Genomic DNA, 22326 nt, shown 5'->3' with positions numbered 1-22326 from the left:
CACAAAGAAGGAAAAGAGGGCATATGTTTTCTTGTTTCTTGTGTCATTTCTCCTGTTTTTTTCTTCCAGAAAAACATGCTACAATCAGGAATTTGGAGAAGAGTAGTAGAAGCTCGCATTAAAGAGCTTTTCAACTGGAGCACACATAATCTGGTCTTCTTCTCTCTTTTTTTTTTGTGTAATGATATATACTTTCTTTATATATCATTGCAGTGTTCCAATAATAGTGTGTAAATTCTTTTTGCTCTCTTGATGTTCTTGTGCTTCATTGCTTTCTGACTTTTGTGTTCCTGCTCAAGATGTTAAATGGGACTGAAAACCAGTCTCTCGTTAAATGCCACGAAGAGGACACGTAAAGGAAAAAAAACTGCCCATGTCGAGTTTATCACAACGAAGTAAATTTTGTGAAAATGCCAATCCTCTCTATGGTGCACTGGTGGATTCCTTTTAAGCACCTTTGGAAGTGTGATACACATCATGAATGCATTGATGCTAACTTGAGTTCAGCTGTATGTGGTCATCGTTAAAGTGTTACAAACAAATTGTGAGGTAAATCTTGCTACTTTTAATAAAAAAACAAACGTTGAGTCAACAAAGATCAAGTGAAATGTGTGCACAATGTAATCTCTGATCAGGCAAATGCATGCAATGGTCTTATTTAGGATTGTTTGCTTTTTAACTGCTCACTCAATTTACGAATCGGCCCAAAGGTATGCGGTTATGGGTATTATAGTTTATATCTACAATTTTATATGTTTAAGTGCATCTGTAATTGATAATCCCTCATTTCTGGGTTCTATGCATTAACCACAAATCAGCACAGTAAAAAAAAAAAATGTCATAAATGCCCAAGGTTAGTACTGGCAATCCTCAGAAGTTATCAACCTGCTATGGGTGTTTTTGTAACGTTTTCTTCAAACATAGTAATATGTTTGGAAACATGATTTGTTTGTGGATGCATTGACTTTCTTTAGGTAGCAGCAATGCCTTAGAAGTCATCAGTCAACTTTGACATTAAAGTACTGTCGTTGTCCACGGCGTAGATTCATGGCAGCTCCTAAATGAAGCGTTTGAGCTGCTTTTCGACGTTAAACGTGGCGTCAGTTGATAGAGTCCAACGTGAATGTATCAGCTTGCTGGTTTAGTTTATCAAGCACTGGCCCGTGGTGGACGTCAGAGTGCACTGAGTGTTTTGGGGCCAGGGGCTTATGTGTCACATGACACATACGGTACACGCACCACTTATCGCTCCAGCGGTGCAAAAGATGGTGACAGTGGACAACTTGAATTTTTGCCAGGACCTCTAGGCATTGCACCAATGTGTTGCCTTGTGTAAAGCTATCAATGATACCTAGGTTTTATTTACTTTTTACGGGGGGGGGGGGGGGGGGGGCATATGTGCAAAGTGGCATCTTAAACTACAGAATGGCAAAAGAATAGTTTTCTCTGAATATCTGTGTGAAGATTGCATTCTTCTTTGCATTCATCTCTACTTGTACTCTTTTCCATCTTGTAACTATCATTATCATGTGTGACATATAATAATTGTAAGTCATCGTCATCACCATCGTTGTAATTCTCAGTATTTCAGAATTTTTTTCAGAATTATCATCACCATCATCTGCATGAACATCTTTATACCACATATTGCAAAACCAGAAACATTCATGGCGTTAAATTTTCATGTATTGGAGCCGACGGCCTTTTTCGCGGCATGAAATTTTAGCAGATTCCACCGGCATTCAATGCATATAGTGTAGATAAGAACTTTTGCGTGCATTTTAATTTTGTGAATTGTGGCTCTTGCAAAATTCGCAAAATTTAAATGCGTGCAAAAACTTCTGGTTTTACAGTGTTAACCCGTTGAGGACGAGTCCCGAGTATACTCGGGCAAGCGTCTATGGGAAATGCGTGTTGTAGCAATATCAAACCGTCCTCAACGGGTTAATATTGTTGTCCATGAAAGGCCAACACTTCAACAAATAACAAGCTCTATTCTTCAATTTCTTATTTAAGCGTGTCAGGATCAGCCACGTTTCTAGTACGTTGACGCCCTTCCCAGGGCTCATTTTCAGTGAGCCCCTGTCCCTTCTCGAGATTTCCTCGCGTTATTGTACCTATCTGGGCTCCTCCCTTTAAGCGCGTGCAGCGGCACAAGTATGCAAAAGTGCAGTGACTCTGTTGAGACATCTGCTTCACAGCGTCTGCAGCACCGCCCTGCTACCTGGGAGGGAGATTGGCCGATAAACGCAAATTGATGCTGTTAACTCCAGTTTGGGCGCATTCATCAGTCCATTGTATGGTATCCCGCGTAAGTGGAAATCAGTGTTTGGTGTGTGCCTGGGATAGTGCCTCTTGTCAGATTTTTTTTCCTCCTTCACTGTTATTCCAAGATTGTCCTTGTGCCAGGCATTTTCTTCATCTAAGTCATGTAATTTAATGCAATCTTTGCATTCGTATGATTTGATGAATGGCTTCGATGATTCAGAGGGAGTTTATATGGAATGCTGCAATGTTGGTTATGATCATTTCTTTGTGCTGCAATTTCTCTTTAAATCAATCATTTATTTAGAAAAAGATGGGGTAGACAAAGTGCTTAAACAACTTGCTTTAGCATCTAATCAGTATAAATTGAGGATGAAGAAGCAGAAAAGGTGAAATAACTCCAAATGTTCCAAAACCCCCGACTCCCATTCTGCTGTTTCAGTTGTAATACTGCATACAAGATGACTGTTTAGCAATTTTTTAATGCAAGTTTGCATTGAAACAATACAAGTCACAAAGTGGCTCTCTTTACACATGCAAACATACATACACACACACACATATACACACAAACACAGATGTATGATATATATATATGTATATATATATATATATATATATATATATATATGTCAATGTTTGTGTGCATATGTATACACACACAAATGTGTGTATCAGAGAAGAGTCCCTTTTTTCTGTCTCATCTCTGTAGTAAAAAGTCTGATGCTACAATAGACTTATGAGAGCACTATAGTCTATCAGTAACCTTGATCTGATTTTGCTCTCCTCTTCTGCTATTCCACTTACCATCGGTAAAAGTAGGTTAAGTGTCAGACAGTCGTTTTCAGATCTTCTTATCTTGTGTGTCTTTTTCTAAATAATTGCTTGCTCGCCTCTTATCTGTTTCTCTTTATATTTGCGTGAAATTGGGAAAACAGAGTGATCAGAAACTCTGCACGACCGCTTTCAACCGTCCTGCTCCGTCCCTCGAGCGGGCATCTTCCGTTACCATACCGAGGGAGACTGTTTGAGGATGGAAATGCGGGCAATTGCCCTCTGGTGGCTGATTCTTTGTAACATGCACGCCAAGGTGGACATGGAGAGGTGTACGCGAGGGGGTGGGGGTGGGGGGTTGGGGAGGGTAAGGGAGAAGTGGTAGGGGAGAAGGGGGGGGATGGATCATTGGAGAGGTTGATGGGATGAGAGCAGGTTTAGATCAGAGCACCGCCGCCCAGTCAGATCACCGCTATGACAGGTGTCAGAGCCATTAGTGTCCATCTTCAATATCAATCTCCTACCCCCGACCCCACCCCACCCCACCCTTCTAGCCCCTTTAATCCTCAAAAGTACAGACAGCTTTTTGGGCGCTTTGGAGCATAATGAGACGTGACTTTACCTAACAAGGGTTGTTTTATCTGGCACCCTCTGGGACCAATAGCTTCTAACTGTTAATGGTCTGAATGAGGGGATGGGGGTGGGGAGCAGGAAAGAGACTTTCCTAACGTAAAGTGAGGACCATGGAATCACGCCATCAGCAGAATCAGGCTCTTGTACCTGCCCAACCACACACTCATGCACCAACACGTGCGCACACACACACACAGGTATATATGCACACATAGATACACACACCCATGCATGAACACACACACACGCACACACACTTGTATATAATGTATAAAATAAACATCACACAAACACGTACACCCCGCAGGAAACCCCAAGGGGGCCATATCACTGAGGCCTCTTATCAAAGAATGCAATTTTTTCTTTATTATTTAATATTTATGATGGTAAAAGTAACAGTGCTCCAATAGAAGAAGCAAAACACACACACACTGATACACACACACACACTTACACTTGCATACAAATCTCTGTTGTTGTTGTTGTTGTTGTTGTCATTGGTTGGTTGGCCATTCCTCGTATCATTGACTTCCACCCACCTGGAGGAGGGAGGTGGTGCTTTCTTCGCCTAAAGCCTCGCTATCCATGGACTCAGGTGTCATTAACCCCTTCTGTGAGAGCGTCCCCTGCCGACGACGACAACACGTAGCGACCACCGAGGCGGTCTCCTCTGTGATTCGAGTGGCGCATAGCCCCCTGTCTGTCTGGAAAAAGTGCACTTACGGGTCAGAAAAAGGAGGAAAAAGAAATCCTCTCTCGTAGTCTGTAACTTTTACTTAAGTGCCTCTGTCCCTTTTTTTTTTCTCCTTTTGACATCCTTGAGTTGTTGCTTAAAGGGAGAAACACTCCTTTGCAGACCTTCCCAATTTCCAGAGGATTCCACCTTTAAGATGATAATAATTCTAGCTATTACAAAAAATATAACAATACCAACGGCAGTGGCGCTGTGTAATTTCTGTAATAATGTGTTGAAAATGATGTGCCTGTGCACAGCATGAGCTCTGTTTACTTGTTCACGAAAGCAACAAGCACTATCTTGATCGCCAAACTGCAAAACTTTTGTAGATTTTCTAAGCAATTATTACATGCCGGCAAAAGAAACATCAACTGTTAGCTCTGGAAATGCACTTCTGTTGCAAGGTGACAATGTACTAGTCATGATGAAAAGGAGAAAATTAGATGTTAGTATGGCGCACGCGTGCTGCACTATCTTGTATAACTCTGCATATACCGGAAGTGCACAAGTAAACACTGATGATGTGACCCCCGCTTGACCTCAACTTGTTGCGCGTGGGTGTATAAGATCACCTCATTTATTTGCACATAGCGGACGACGAGCATACAAAGGAAACAAAGGTGACACGTCTTTTCTGCAAGCCTCGCTGATAGTACCCCCTCCCAAAAAAAAGAAAGATATAGAAGAAAAGAAACATGAATACAGATAGTAATGGACAGCAGCACATAACTTGTTCAATTTCCCTCTCACTGCGTTTAGAGGAAAATGAAACGCCACACAAATTTCCTGTTCCTGTCACTGTCATCCCGAGAGTGCAAGGGCCGTCTTTCAGGGCTAGAAGCGTGATTACATTTTCGTATCAGCCCAGAACGCAATTCTCAGTTTCACTCCCATGCCACGGTTTTGTTTGGCTGTTATAGACTCTTGAAGTCCAAGGCCAGGTCTGTGATTCTTTGATGATCAAAATTGAGCAATGTTTTTAATCTGCAATTCAATGGTGTATTCAGTTTACTAAAAGATGCTTCTGAATTCATACTGATGTTCAGCGTGAAAGTGCTGGCTCATAACTCCAGTGTGTGATAAGATTTTATTACTCTATTCTGCCATTTCTGCTGGTGCTGATAATCTCCTTTTACACCACTATAATAGGTTTATACTGTTCTACAAGCCATCTTACCCCATGTACAGTCCATTTTTCATCATTTCATAGCCAGCTATCTTATTGTGCAATTTGTACTGATTTGTATAGTATCAATATTTGATGTTATCTTTGATTCATTTTGCTTGTCATATGTTTACATGCTTCTTCTTCCTTCTTGAATGGTGGAAATGAATGAAAACAAAAATGAAAATTTCCTTTAAGCAAATAAGAATTAGAATTAGAATGCTATTCTTTTGGGGGATTGCAGTGCAGTTAGTTCTAGCTCCAAGTAAATACAAATTTAGTGGTTTTGACATTGTTTGTATAAGCCCAGTGAGGTGGTGATATTCAGTTTGCAAACTGAACAAAAATTGATTTAAAAAAAAAATGAACACACACAATGCCTATACACCTAATTTACATATTGTTTGCATAATTCAGTCATTTTCTTTAGTTTCTTTAATTTCATTTGAGCATTAAAACAAAAATTCAACAAATTGGTATCAAGCTGTATTTTTTTTTTCATATGGGGCGGGGACCACAGTATTTCTTTCTGTCAGAGCATTAGCTCCATCTAGTATATTGTATTGTGTTCCCATATGAATAATTTGTTTTTCTTCATTATTCGAGACTAAACTCAGATCTTCCATGATTTCCTCTGTTGGTCTTAGTCACCTACTCTTTTCAACACCTTATAATTGTAGTCAGTATGAACTCATTATACACACAATTTTATTCTTTTGCCATTTTCCCTTTCATTTCTTGCAGTGGCCCAAGCAAACTTGATCAGAGTTTTGATTCAGAAAGCAATTAAAAACATTCTGTGTAGTCCCACAAACTGTACCAACCTCCTGCCTGACAATCGTCACATGTCCCCCTCTCTCGTTGGTGCATGATGCATCGTATAATTCATTTACCCATCTTCGTTCGGTGCGCTTGATTTTTGGGCCCGGGCACAAATCTGACGGGTTAAACTACCCAATCCCAAATTGGAAGTACAACCCCCCCCCCATCCCCACTCCTTCTCAGGTGGGGGAGAGAGAATTTGACACAAACGGAAGAGGGGCAGGCAGAGACACACCTACTGAAGTACCTTGAGAGTAGCTAATGTATGATGATGTAAAAATGTTAGAACTCATCCTCTCATGGCTCATGCTCACTTTGTAGAAGACGCCCATGAAAAAAGAGGGGGAAAATGGAAAGAGAGAAATGAAACTACAACAATAATATGTCATCTTGGCTAGTTGGAAAAAAAATGAGATGTGTGATATATGAATCACAAATGTGGTGGTAATGTTTTTCTTTCGATCATATAAGGTATCGATAAAATCAATTGTAATTATGATTGAAATATTAAAGTGACAAGATTGATAACAGTAACGATATTAATCTTCATGGGGGTAATGATAGTAATAATGACTGATAGTAAAGCAGATGTGGCAATGTTTTAACTATGATTATGGTTATGATCATGAGATGATTAACATGGAGCCATTATTCTGGTATGACCCACTTTTCACTCTTAAAAATACAGCTGTATTGCTTTCAGGCACCGTGACACTCTTTGAAAGGCTTGGCAGTAACCAATCAGGTGTTTTATAGCTTAACGGCTGTTGCCATGGCAGCTGCTTGTATGCAGGCATATATATCCAAGCTCAAGCCCCATCACAAAATTTTACCCCGCTCCTTGTGATGTGTTGTATTGCCAATAATGTCAAGTGCAAATCTAATCTCACTGTCAACATTCATTCCGAAATCTTTATGGCGCAGGGGACGCTGAAACTAACTTGGCCGGCTTTTAGGAATAACCGGATGACGGAAACCCCGCCGCTGTCCCCGCATCTTGTCGTTTTGATCAAAGCCAGTTTCCATCACCTGTTCGGAGCCTTCTTGATGGGACGAAATGGCTTACAAAGCCCCCCATTCTTAAAGTACATGGGCATCTAGATTGGAAAAGATTCCGGGCTTAGCAGCGCAAATCAAATTAAACTCTGGCTGTTGTGTTTCTTGTTGTTTCCTTCTTTCTTTCTCTCTTCGGAGAAATGGAGATGAGAAATTTCTTCTTCTTGTTACTGATCTGATCTCGGGAAGCAGGAAAAAAAAGTGATGTAGGAGAAGAGACTTTTAGATTATTTCCTGGTTTGTTCATTTGTTAGTTTGCTGTTTGTTTTTTATATATTTTTCTTTTAGTCTAATGCAAAGCTTACAGATTGGAGATTATTTCTGATAACTGTGTCATCTGTACATTTCAAATCCGACACGTTGTCTCCTTCTAGCTGATGTGATCCTGGGTAAACTGTGTTTCTCTGCTCGTATAATTGCCTTGGGATTGGCGAACGTCACCCTCCACGCAGCTGGCATAGTTTACTCGGAAGCTTTGCTGTGAAAGATTTGCTTTCCTTATTCATCAAAGAGTTGTATTTGTATTGAAAATTGTTTTGGGTTTAAAGATCTGCACGGCATGTGAGCGTACATAGCAAAGTTGAGACTTCAAGATTGTCAAGATTGTCTGTGTGGTCCATTTTGTGCTGAATGATCAATTGCGTCATCTTTTCCATTCACTATCAGAGAAACAATGATTTTTTTTTTACCTGCTTTGCCAAATTACCAAAAAGAATAAAAAACAAACCACAACATAGTCACAGGTAGATGACAGAACATACCTACAGATGAGTCAGCAGTTAGTAGAGTGGAAAATGCCCACATGTACAATATGTATTTTCATGAACAAGAACTGAGCTCAACAGCTTGTTGGTGAAATGTATTTCCTTATATGTGTTAATGAGGTTATATATACTTTTTCCTAAATGTACTCGTACGAGTATTGGAACATGAAAGTGTCTGCCAATAGAACTCAAAACACCACAGATTTTAGTAAAAAAAGAAAAAAAAAGAAAAGAATGAACAAGTAGTTATGATGACATACATGTAAGTTGGCTTTAATAAAAAGAAAGAAATGCTTGGAGGTGGGGAATGTAGTGAAGAGATTACCCAATGGTAGGGCGATGAGAGGAGACAGAAAGTTGTTGCTGAAAGGTAAATATTGCCTGAGTTTTGAAATCATATCATTTCATTTTCAGCTGCTTCTGATGATCTCGCAGAATATTTATCTCATTTGTAAAGTGATACTCTCTTTAAAAGATATTTTGTTGCCACAATTCTGCCTCTTGTATAACTCTACTACTACCACCACGATTGCTAATGTTTCTTCTGCTGCCTCCACTTCCACTCCGTGTCACTCCAATTTCCTCTTCCGGGGATAATTTCATACATCCTGCAGAAAATAGCAACAGCCCTCCCCTTGGCATGGACTTATCCAAATGTAATCAAATGGAGCAGTCAAATCTGTTACAAAACTGGCAAAATTGGCAAGAAGTCTGAGGAGATAGAGCAACAAGCAGGGATGTCACACTCATCCTCTTCTCTTTAGAGTGTTCAAGAAATTATTAGAGTACCAAATTGCTGTGTTTTCATAATTTATCTGGGCAACACTGTGGTGAAAAACCATCCATATATGTCTTGATCACTGGTGTGGCCAGATCACTGGTAATAAGCAAGTTCGAAGTTCCACTTTGCACACAAGCAAGTAAAGGTCATTTGCGATAACAGACATGTTGGTTTTTAAAGTCACTGAGATAGGCATCTGTGATGCAATGATTATTCATGACGTAATCCTTTGAAATGGTGCTTGCCAGTACGTCCACCTGATAGCAACAAAGTGTTCACTAAAACCTATCACTAGTATTTGGCATTATTGATAGTAAGCAAATAATCAACGTTGGTGAAGGTGATGGGACAAACTATCACTTCCGAGGCAATTTGGATGTAGCTATCTTTCCGAAGCGCAGCTGAGGAAAGATAGCGTACACATTCAGATCGCCGAGGAAGTGATAGTTTGTCTCATTGCCTGAGACTAAAAGTTGATTATTTGCTGTATATTCCACATCTAGGGTCCTAGAAATTCCCATTTTATTCCACATCTGAAACCGTTTTAGCTGTCTTTAGGTATCCTTAGGGCTTAGGCTACCTGTGCGTGTAGATGACAAAACAATGAATTTCCTGCGCGTACCGCGCGGCACCGAAGTGAAAGTGCGTTGCACTGTGTACTATCAAGTGACCTAGGTCATATGATAGTCCACAGTGCAACGCACTTTTATTTCGCGCGTACTCATCTTGCATTAGGACTGTGTGGACTGTGTGGAGATCAGCGAAACAAAAGCGACTACCAACATAGAGTGTAACAAACTTTTCTTCTCAGGTGATGTGATGGGCAAAACTACGCTTCATCACGTGATCAGCTCTGGACCAATCCTATTGCAACATTCTTAGTATGTGGAATATAATAAATGTTAGTTAATTCATTCAATGCAAAATAATGAAATGGATGCTTCCTCGAGTGAAAATGGACGGCCATTTTAGTCACCTTGTCTATGCAGGTTCATTCTTTGTTTGAACATGAAGCTCCATGGTTTGAACATGAATTCCATAAGTTGGTATGTCAGGCAAGGTACTGAATTATGCCACTGTGACAAATTGAAAAGCACTCTGAGAGCACAGACCTCCACCAAGCAGCTACATACTTTCCACCGATGATCTTGCTCTTGCATAGAGATCAGTGATTTCCACCCATACGTACGCATGCTGAAAAATCGCCTGATTTCCCAATATAGAAGCCTTTGTTACTGTACGTCATAAACCCTCAGCTGCGCGATGCGCCTCACTTTAGCAGAAACTAGAGCACGTACTTCAGTGTACGTATGAAAACCTCAAAAATGTGCAGCTTGAACTCCCAAGTTCATTGACCCTACCTGCCAAAATATTAAAAATCCTTCATAAAATCCATAAAAATTTCCGGATCACAACCAAATTCTAATCATCTGTTCCTTGTGTCATTTTCAACCTTTCCTGCAAGTTTCATGTAAATCCGTGCACAACTTTTTGAGTTATTTTGCACACCGACAAACAAACCAATGGTAATAAAAACATAACCTCATCCCTTGCAGAAGTAACTAGCAAAGTCCCTAACCAACTGAAAAAAAAAGGAAAAAAAATCCCGTGAGGTCATTTGTCCAAATGTGCACATGAACAAATTATACTGTATGAACTGGCTTTAGTGTAATGAGGATAAGACAACTGTTAACGTTCAGCCACCTTGTCATAGCCAGGAGTTGGAAGGGCATTCACCCCATCCATTGGGGGGGAGGGGGGTATTATCTTTGGAATGGATCTAGTACTAATCCATTGTTTGCCCTATCCTCTGCCATTTAGATAATTTGGAAGTGGTTTTGACAGCCAACAAGTACAGTTTTAATGGGACAAGCTCCAGTTACCCTTCATCCAGCAGAACAAAATCCAATGGGGGGTTAAAATGTGGCAGTCGGAGGGTCATTGCTCTAGATATTCATTGGCTCGTGCAATGGTGCAGTTGAGTCATCTATTGTTCGCCAAAAATTATTTCAAACTGTTATAATGCTCCCTGAGCATACTGTCAACGTGGCCGTTTGCGGGCAGGCGTGTGGGGTTCGTTAATGTGTACGCTCTGCTGGGATTGATCGATTCCAGACATTAATATTTCATCGTCACGCGCGGTACCTGGTTTACACTGCGTACTTTTCATGAACCCATCACCCACATCATAGTTTTGCTGTTCCAAACACAAATGCTGGGCTGACACACAGTGTGTACATGTAACTTCTGCCCATCGGCTAAACCTAACAAATCTTGGAGATTTTTAATGGAAGTGGGATATGGTATGCAGATTGTGGCAGTAAAACTGTGGAAGAAACTTTTACTGCCTGGAGGTGTAGGAGCGCAAGAAGATGCTGACATTGACTTACTGTCATCATTATTTTCTTTCTTTCTATCTTTCCCAGTGTCAAATGATGTCAAACTCTACAATTCCAGGCAGGTTCCCCCCCCCCCCCCACCCTCCACCACATACTGACAGTTTGGGGTAAAAAGTTAGCCCAGCAAACTACATGCGCAAAAACTTACCTGAGTCTTTTGCAGCTTTGGTATTGCATCTATGCTAGACTTGGAAGAAGTAAATCCAGGATAAATTAATTAAATCATACCAGTCAAATCAAGCCATTGAGCATTTGAAATAAACAAGCAGCTGTGCATTAAATGAAATGGTTTTATACTTAGCATAAAAAAAAAAACAAGCTCGTTAATTGTAAAAGATGATAAGTTATACATTTCGTCGCTGGGGTGACAAGACCTTGTATCTCAAATTGTGGTGAAAAACTTTTTTTAACTAATGGTTAGATAATCAGTTAAAGGACAAGTTCACCTTCATAAACATAAGGATTGAGAGAATGTAGCAATATTAGTAGAACACATCATTGAAAGTTTGAGGAAAATCAGACAATCCGTTCAAAAGTTATGAATTTTTGAAGTCTTTGTGCAGTAACCGCTGGATGAGAAGACTACTGCAGTGGCTGAATAACTTAGATGTCACATGCGTACAACAATATAAGGAAAATATAAAGAGAATTTCACAAAATTCCATCCTTTGAAAAAAGTACACATTCCCCTGACTCGTTACCGACAAATGTTATGGGTAATATTATTCCCCCTGCCTTTAGAAAGAGGCAAGTCAAGTGCTCTTATATTATGCAAAAAAAGTGAAAATATGTTGAATTTTCTTTTACATTTTCTTTATACTGTTGTACGCATATGACTCACAAGCTGTAGTAGTCTCCTCATCCAGCAGTTCCAACACAAAAATTTTAAAAATTCATAACTTTTGCATCGATTGTCCAATTTTCCCCAAACTTTCACTGATGTGTTCTACTAATATTGTTGCATTCTCTCAAACCTTATGTTTCTGAAGGTGAACTTGTCCTTTAAGTGATGTCCTGTCCAAATCCTAGCTGTCTTGCCCTTAAAACGAAACCACCAAGGCATGTCAAAGGAAAGGCTATCCCATTTGATATAGTGCTTTGGCTGCCATGTTTTGTTTTTGTTTTTGTTTTTGTTTTTGCTGTCCTGAACATTTGACATTTTGTAGGTCTTGTCGCCCCAGTGACGATATGCCATTTGTTTAATCATGAGATTGCAATTTGTCATCACCATTGCTGATACCTTATTTTACAATTAAGTGAATATGAGTTCAGCTATACCCTTATCAAGCTTTTGCTACATATAGTGCATGGTATGATTTAGTTGTTTTTCACAATTTATCTTTATAAAATCAGTATGTGACTTATATGAAAATGGAGCTTCTAATGCTTTTCAAGATTGTCTTTAGGCCAGAAATACATGATATACAGAAAAAAACCCACATATACAAGAAAGAAGACTTAAGATGAACAGTACAGTGCTTTGCAAGGCTGATGGAAGACAAATATCTTTTGAAGATTCTGAAACTTTGAAAGAGATGCAGTTAGTCCCAGGAAGAATGTTGTCCAGCAGACTTAAATTGACATTGATTGTGAATCATAACATTTCACCCTTTTCCAAAGACATGATTTGTATTCAAACAGTGAAGTGGCAGCACCTGATCACAGACTAAACTTCTACCTGTCTCATAGATGCACAGTAAAAAAAAAAAAAAAGTCAGCATGTCATTCAGTTGAAGAGAAATTCCAGTCTATGTTCTAAGTTGACATTACTATGCAGTAATCAATAGACTCAAATACACAGAGGAGATGGACAAAAGTTGAGAAAGTAATGACAGTTTAAAGGGATCGTACAGTTTTGGTTGAGACCTAATTTCAGGTTTCTAACATTTTTTAGTGAGATAATGAGAAATCTCTTATGAAATATGAAAGGGCATGTAATTCTATGAGGAATTCAACGTTTATTTGATGAAAATTGGTTTTGAAATGGCTGAGATATCCAAAAAAAAAGCGATTCTAATAAAGTGTGGGACCCACACTTTATTACGATCGCTTTGTTTTACTTTGTTTTTGGATGTTTCAGCCATTCCAAACCCAATTTTTACCAAATAAACTTTGGATTCCTCTTAAAATGGTATGCTCTGTACTATATCATAAGTGTTTTCTTGGTATCTCAAAAAAAGTTAAAAGCCCAATTTTCATCTCCACCAATACTGTACCATCCCTTTAAAGTTTCATTTGCTTTTACAGAACAATAATATCAGTCTGAGTCATGTTAGAAAAGAAGATGAGGTAAAGGTGACATGATCTCTCAAGTCTTCCAATTAATTTTACTCAAATCTTTGCTAGATTCACATTTTTGCCTTTAAATTCAAAATGAAGGACTTATTATGCTTGCGTCATGCTCATTCCAAGAAACGTTATGAAAAGGACTCTTCATTTACGAAGATGCAGTTATAAGCTAAGTAACAAATGGGACTTTCATATTTTTCTTTAAAATCAAACTCAAAAGTTGTATGTAAGTCAGAGACACCATTTCCTCATCATGAATGCATACCAGATTTGGACCAATGCCACTGTTTGAAGAATCATTAGAATTCATTAACTTTCTTTCTCTGTACTTGATTTTAAAAAAAAAGAAGCTTTCTCCATTCCATTTATCTTGACCAAATCTTTTTTTGTTTTTGTTTTCAAAAGTCAACTTTGACATGGAACACAGTTCTCCTCTTACAGGAAGAAGAGTGAAAAAAAACCCCACAACAACAACGTATAGGTAACTCCGCAGTTTAACAGCAGTGGCAAAGCAGAAATCTAACGAATTTATCGATACCAAACAGAAGCCATCCATCACCCCAGAACTGGGCCAAAACATTCAGAGACAAGCCCCAAACTATTTCTTTCTCTCGTTCTCTCTCCCCCCTCCTTCTCCTCCTCCTTATCTCTCTCTCACTCTCCATCTCTCACTCTTTCCTTCTCTATCTTCTTCTCTTCTCACTCCTCTTCCTCTTTGTTTTTTTTTGTCTTTGTATTCTCCTCTTTGTTTTTGTTTTTTTGCCTCTTCCTTTGTATTGCCCGTGCTTCAGCTGTGCGTCTCAAAAGTGTGGCAAACAATTATTGTTGTTTGTGACTCATCAATACATTAATGTGATGTGTCCCTTTAACCTAGATGCATCTTTGATCTGATAGCCCTTTTTTTCCCCCTAGTGACCATGCGGGGCAATCTTCCATGCTCTACATTCAACTCCTCAGATTTGAGATTTGTTAGTTTAGCAGGACCCCACCCCCACCCCCATAGCTGTCTTTTGTTGTTCTGTGATTGTGATGTTTGTCCAATCACGTTTTATACTTGTCTCTATACCCGTCCTGTTTAAATCAGAGGATTGCTTTCTTCCTCTTTTTTTTTATCACAAAGAACAGATGCAGATGCAGAGCTATGCATTCTTTTCAGTTATTTCCTAGAATCCATTTCAGTGTTAGGGTGTGTTTATCAAGAACTCACTTCTGGCTAAGAATTAAGGTTTCCAAACAACTTTCACGGAGATTTGGGGCAGACGATATTAAACACAAAGCTGTTTTGATTACTGAGTTAGAAATGCCTTTCTGAAACGCAAGAAAATGCATCCGAGCAAATGCATTTGAGCCAGAAATGTGTTTCTGTGGAAGATGATGAATGTAGAGTTGTTTTGAAGCGCATAGTTTGGACCTGCCCATGCCAACCATTGCCAACTACACATCTCTGCTCCCTGCGTCAAACTGTGCAATGGAGCTGCACAGTGACAAGCCTCTTGACTCACGATCGAGATGATAAATGCAACAACTCAAAATGCGATCTAAAGGACCTTTGCAAACACATTTTGATAGTGGGTATTGAAACATTTTTCAAACATTGGAAAGACGATAAAGGTAGTGTTCGTGTGATATGTGAGTAATGAGTGAATATGAGGTTTTTTTTTTTCACTAGAACCATCGTTCAAATGACAAACTTTTCTCTCAAGTGTACCCCCTCTTAAATAGAAAGGTCAGACATATCTCTGAAGTTTTCTTCTTTCATCATTACTTATGCATTTCATTTTTTTTTACTACTTCTTCTTCTCCAACAAGACATATCCAAATAATTCAGTCATCCATGCAGTTTCCAGGCAAGGTGAAAGATACGTGCAAAAGGTGAAATGATCTTTTATTTGACACTTGAATATGCAGCATCTGAAGCAGAAATGTATTATTGTTTGGTGAGAAGGTGAACACACACACACACACACACACACACACACACACACACACACACACACAAAACATCATGTTGATTTTTCCTGGGCTTCAATCTACTGTAAAACAAAATATTTTCGCGGCATGACATTTTCGCGAATTGGAGCCGACGGCCTTTTTCGCGGCATGAAATTTTCGCGAGTTGCCTTAACATTGAATGCATATAGTGTAGACAAGAACTTTTGTGTGCATTTTAACTTCGCAAATCTTGGCTCTCACAAAATTCGCGAAATTAAAATGCATGCGAACATTCCTCCTTTTTCTGTATAAGTGTTGTCGGGTCCTCCCTTGCATAATATTCTTCCATGCAGAAGTGACAACACCTCGGCCAAAGAGCATGCTCTGTAGAATCGTATCATGTTGTTGCTATTTTGACGTCTGATGAATTAGTTCGTACGAGCAAGCATGGAAAAACAAGAGAGCAAAACTAAAGTGCGCCCATCAAACTCTTTGCATCCTCATCAATCACTCAGCGCCGTTCAGCATCATTCACTTTATGACTTACAGAGGGGCTGCAATACTGTACCAGGAGGAATACATAGAGAAAAAAATGCTTAGTGTGAGGGGAATAGCATCATAAATCCCGGAAAAAGTTGAAACCGATAATCTGCATTTATGATAGTCTTCCGACAGCATATAGGAGTCGTTTGATTAAGCAATTTCCCACTTGATATTACAAACAAGTTAAGGAAGCACATGCTGTGCAAAGGCAACAATTTGGAGGAATTCCGTCCATTGTCGGACAGAAACACCCCCAGTCTTCAAAGCTCTGCCATACATCCCATAGTAATATTGGTGAGTTAATCAAAGACTTTGCACTCCGCGGTTGTATATCATGTGCGTATTTTGACAATTTCTCACTATGAGTATCTGCAAAGTATTAAATAGAAAAAAATATGTAGTTAAGCCGATTTCAGGATGTTGTCACTTTTGACTTCTTTGGTGGTTAACACCTCCTTGAGACTGGGACAGAATCTGACTACCGGTACGCTTCAATGATGGCCAGATGCTCAAAGTCGTCTGTATGAAGAGGGAGTTATAGTAAAAGTTAAAGTTTTTACACTCTGCCCAGTAAGATGAATATTGTGCATTTTTACTTCCAAGAGATCAAAATACTGTAAAAGTGGAAATTTTTGCGGTGTTGAAATTTTCATGCATTTCGCGCAACCAGAAACTAGCGCAAAAATAAAAGCACACAAATATTTTTGCTTGCCATATGTTCCTGTGCGTGATGTCTTTATTCCGCGGAATTAAAAACGTGTGAAACTCTTCTGACCCAGCCAAGCACGAAAAATTAGTCTCGCGAAAATATCCACTTTCACAGTAGTATCACTTACATGTACAACAAGCAAAATATTTGCGTGCTTTTATTTTCGTGCTAGTATCATGTTTTGCGGTATGTGTGAAAATCTCCACATCATGTAAAGTTTCCACTTGTGCTGTTCCCAAAGGTGTGCATCACCTACAATATGACAGCTCTATAGATACACACGTATGTCAGGTGTAATGATATGATTTGGGCCATGATGTAAGCAGGAAATGGTGGTATTCGTGGTATGCATACATTGTGATGGCACCCGTGTATTGTTTTCTGTTTGTGTCCATTCGTGTATATGTGCCGTGTTGGGCAAACCGCAATGTACTTAGCGCCGACCCCACACTCTGGTTCCTGCTGTATAAATTTGTGATGTAAGCGGTGAGCTGCACTTCTCGTAGAAGCGGGTCATGTCAGCGGCATGCAGACTGAGAAGAATAATCCCCACATACGCAAATTCAAAGATTAGCACAATCTCCCATAGAAACACAATGAATTAGCTTGATCGACCTGCATTTGCTTTGTTGATGTTGGTACTACCTTTGTAGTGGTTGTTGTTTCTCTGTCTGCACAAAAGATTGATGACCGATAAAAGATAGGAAAAAATTGGGAGGGGGGGGGGAGCATACAGACTGTAGCTACAGATTTTGCCCATGGATTGCCTGAGTCTTTACTGGCCGTCTTGACCCATGCTTGAGCCCCATACCCTGTCCTCATTTCAAACACACACACGGACAAAAACCCCAGTCTGGGCCGCAGGGAAATAGCTAGGCTGGCGAGCCGTCGGCCGCCACAGCCGCTGGACCGGTCATCTAGCCAAAATTTTCCCCTTACTGCTCCTCCCTCTTCCTCCTTAAGTGCCCAAGGATATCTAGGTATCTGGCTGTTGATGCTCCTGAAAGTTTTATTGTCTTGTATATAGCTAGGAGAGCCTTGTTATTCTATCATTTGTCATCCAGCTTTTCTCTGTAAAACTCTTTAATCATTTGTTTGACATAATGAAAGACACCGGGCAAAAGTACTGGTAACCCAGGATATTTGACCCACTTATTCAGTCGGTGTGGTAATAGTCACAAAGATGACCTTAATATCTCTTTCGTACAACATTCTAGTACTGTATCCCCATATATTAGACTCCGCGTAAGCTCCGCCAGGTACACTTGTGCATTGGGTTAGAATTGCACGATGTGAACATCCCACATATCATATGGAAAATATGCTGGTAAAACTTTTATGCTTTTTCCTGTGTATTTGATCAACCTCCAAATGTAGAATGTAAAAGTAAATTAAGAAGTTAATTTGATGCTTTCCATTATTCTTAACTATGGGGTATGATTTTAAAAAAAGATGTCATGGTTGAGCTGTTTTCAGGCTGACACAAAATAAACTTGCAAAGGAAAATAACCATACCCTTACAAGATATGAATTTAATTCAATTCAATTTAGTTTAAAAAAATGTATGTTCTTGAGCAATTACAAAAGTATGAATATAAAATAGAAGAAAAAAAACCTCTGAAGGAACAAAGCAGGATTATGAAAAAATACGAAAACAGATATCGTAAACCAACACTAAGTAATTTTACACGAAGAACATATTAAGCCCACTATCAAAGTTCATGTGTGTAAATGATTGGAAATTGGTATGTAATTAGAAAGCTGAAAAAGGTTTGTAATATTTCTTATGTACCCCTAGATAAAGTCATTATCAACCATTCATGAAATGATTAGTACCAAATTACTTCTATTGAAAATGAAAATAACATAAATGAAAACAAGAATGAAAGACCTACTAGTATATATTCATTTAACACTAAAGAAACAAGTTCATCAATACTTACCAATAACCTTTTTTTAATGTTGTCTTTTAAGGGTATTGTTAAATTGTGTATAAAATTTAGTCAAATCTAAGATATTCCATAAGACAGGACCAGTGTGACACAATGAATATTTAAATCTGTCCATTGAATAACTCCATCTATAGAAATGCTTTGATGACCTGGTATAATGAGCATGTACATTAGAACTGACAGAAAACATGGTTAGTAAAAATAAAAATGTACCATTGGCCTGCATGCATTACAAGGATATCAAAAGAAGCAGCAGATTTTGAATTCTAGGCTAGTAAAAAGGGAATACAGATAACATGCCTACATCTGTGCTATATCCAGTGGGAGAACTAGAAAAGTTACCTTTTGTTGTCATTTATTTAGTTTTCTACAATTCACATTCTTGATATTCATCTACAAATGACATATTAGTATGTAACAAAAGTTGGAAAAATCCCATGTATATGGAATGCACTTTACATAATGATTAAAATTCCAGAATATATTTACATTGTAAATTAGTCTGGAGTATATGTCATTATTCACATTTGTAAGATGAGTTGGGAACCCTAGAGAAAAGCAGATGCTTGTGGGTGTAGGCCCCAGAAAAAAACCCTTTACACACACACACACACGTTACACACACGCACACACACACACACACACACACACACACACACATACACACACACACACACACTCAACGCATGCAAATATACTCGGAAACGTGTCCGTACACACACAACATAAAACAGAGAAATGAAAGAGAAAGAAAAGTGCTGTAAAGACTGTCATGAAGACCACATTAGCTGTAAAATAATGTGGATATTCGCAGCCGTGTGAGAAAAGACATTATGAAAAACAAGCAATCTGAGACTTTGACTATAAAAGTTTACTTAGAAGAACCAGCACAGGAACATTAGAAATATTTTACTATAAAAGATGGAAAAAAAATTCATATTAAATCTCAGACACAGTTTGTTTATTTTCTTTTTAATAGAGGTTGGTCAGAATCAAAGAATTACCACAACTGCACCAAGGCAGTTTATACATTCTTCTCAAAGTACAGCTTTTATTGAGCATGCAAGGGAGAGACAGACAGAGAGAGAGAGAGAAAGAGACAGAGAAATAAATATGAGGTCAAAAAAAAAACATGAAAAGTAGCTAAGTAAAGTTTGAGTGGGTGGTATCATCAAGGGGCTGGGGATTTTTTTTTTCTTGTCCGTTTTCTTATTAGTCAGCTACCACCCCCGTGTTTTGGGTGAAGGATTTGCTCTTTGTCCTGCCTCAACATTCATATATCCTCTCATTCATTCTGTCTTCATCATTTGTCGGCGGTTATAGTCCAGACCGACTGGTCACCTGTCCACTTACAGATCATCCGTAGATTCCTAGAGTCGAATGAGCAACTCTTGCTTTACTTGATTATCTATTCCTCTGTCGTGAGAGGGTATGATTGCTGGACCATTTTGCCAAAGAACTGCGCTTCCACACTCATGGAGTACTGGTCACTCCCCCGAATATTTTGACAGAGGTCGACTTCTGTGTACCGTGCGCCCGTAAATGGCCCGCGGTTGCAGTGTACCGCTACCACCCGTAAGTCAGTCGTCCGGATTCTGATGTATATGTGATGAGCATCTTTCTTGTGTGACGAATGAGTGAACAAGGAGACGAGCAATTTCGTATTCTGTCCACCAATTAGGAATATCATATCGTACTGCTGCTTCGTACTGTCCTCAGATGGGGGAGACTGAAAGAGACAGACAGACAGACAGACAAACAGAGAGGGAAAGAAGTTGACTGTGTTCATGTTTATTTATCTAGAGCTTATATGGCACTCTGATTCAAGCTCTGTTTTGCATTTGCGTTGCATTAGAGAAAAGAATCCAAGACAAATGAGAGAGTAGACTGCTGCAGTTACCTAATGTAATTGAATGAAATTCATTGACATGATGTGTTACTTTGATATCATGCATGAGAGAGAATGGGGGAGAGATAGAGAAGAATAGACAGATAGAGAGGATAGATAGATATACAGACAGATAGACAGACAGACAGAGTAATGGAGTGAAGAAGAGGTATATCATGGGAAAATATGACTCATTCTTTTCTAGTTTTCTAGTACACGTGTTTATTGTATATCATTCTCAGGTGATGAGATTAACCCAGAGACTCCAACTCTCCCGTTTATGACAGGAGATCTCCCGCCGACAGCCCATTTTTGCAAAATCTCCCGTTCTCCTGCTTGAGATTTGATTTCTTCCGCCCTGGCTCTGTGTCTCCCGGTGGAAAGGATTTCTTACTTATTGCTATAGTATGTTGAAATATAAGCCATAGATAGCACCAGAGAACATCTAGAACCCTAGGAACTTCGCGCTTCGCACACATCAACTTGGAGTCTCCCGTTTGCTGGGGGTTTCGGGCGGGAGAATCTCCAGATCAGAAGGTGCTTGGGGTTGGAGTCTCTGTTAACCACAAAAACATTTGTTTTTGTTTTCCTTTTTATTTTGCAATATGGGCCTGCCATTAACATGAGTGTGCAAGTCTTCTATTGAACATTTTGGATGGATCGACTTTATAGGGGTAATAACGAGCCCCACCCTATTACCTTTCAGATGTGGTAATGGCTTGTAAATTCCTTTTACAGCACATCCAGTTCCTGCAAGCAAAAACGTATCTTTTTTTTGCACGAATAGTAGTACATGCGAAAGTGGCCCAAAATATGTTCCCTTATGTTTGAAATTATATTTTGCTCTGATTCATGTTGTTGAAAAAGTTACATGTATACTTTCCTGTCAAACTGTGTGAGTGTTACCTTGTATGGATGTTGGCCACCAATGGCCTCACTGAATACCATTATTGCTCCTCCAAGATCGTGTGAATGGCTTTCTTTCCATAAACCTATTTATTGAAGCATTGACAATGGGGGGAGGACCGTTCCCGTGCAGACAAAATTTCACAAAGTAGGGGACGTATGCACATGTCCTATTCCAACCTGGCTGTGCCATTTTTGTTATCTCCTCTCATCAAGTTTCACCTGTTTTATATTTCTTATATTGTGCTGCAGAAACTGGCCATGATACGGAAGGTAGCCGTGCGGATGCTGCAGATTCTCGGTTTCCTCGGCCACCAGAATGTCATCCACGCGGACTTGAAGCCGGAGAACATTCTCTGTCCGTCAGGTAAGCACAAAATTTCGGCACTACCATTTAACCTCCAGATGATATTGAGGCAACTGAAAAATCGTACTTGTGCAAGGCTCATCAACCGTTCTTAAACACTGCCAGCCCCCCTTCTCTCTCCCTATAGGCAAACCCCTCTCCATTTTCTGCGAAATCTGGTATGCAGATTTCATGCCACTTCAGGGGCTAAGGGCCAAGTCCCACATACTTCATGCAGTGGGATTTTCAACTCTCATTAAAAATTCCCGTCATAAGCCCCTTGAATGCTTGATCAGGTAGTGGTCATGTCACCTTTTTCTGGTCAAGACTGCTTCAATAGTGGAGACTCTCGTGAGATTATTATGA

The 22326-nt window shown here is 39.4% G+C and overlaps 1 protein-coding gene across 1 annotated transcript in view; it reads left to right on the top strand.

Moving 5' to 3' along the window:
- Positions 1–22076, top strand: part of LOC139740988 (dual specificity tyrosine-phosphorylation-regulated kinase 2-like) — a 120635-nt gene extending 98559 nt beyond the window's left edge. Inside the window, exon 8 of the mRNA XM_071651573.1 lies at positions 21867–22076. Coding sequence (XP_071507674.1) covers positions 21867–22076 — 210 coding nt within the window. The remainder of the gene's footprint in view (positions 1–21866) is intronic.
- The last annotated feature ends 250 nt before the right edge of the window (positions 22077–22326 follow it).

This window comes from Diadema antillarum, unplaced genomic scaffold (assembly GCF_040938485.1).
Source record: "Diadema antillarum isolate AM-2024a unplaced genomic scaffold, OU_Dant_1.0 seq00000894_RagTag, whole genome shotgun sequence".
Classification (NCBI taxonomy): Eukaryota; Metazoa; Echinodermata; class Echinoidea; order Diadematoida; family Diadematidae; genus Diadema; species Diadema antillarum.
This window is presented reverse-complemented; position numbering and strand designations above follow the sequence as displayed.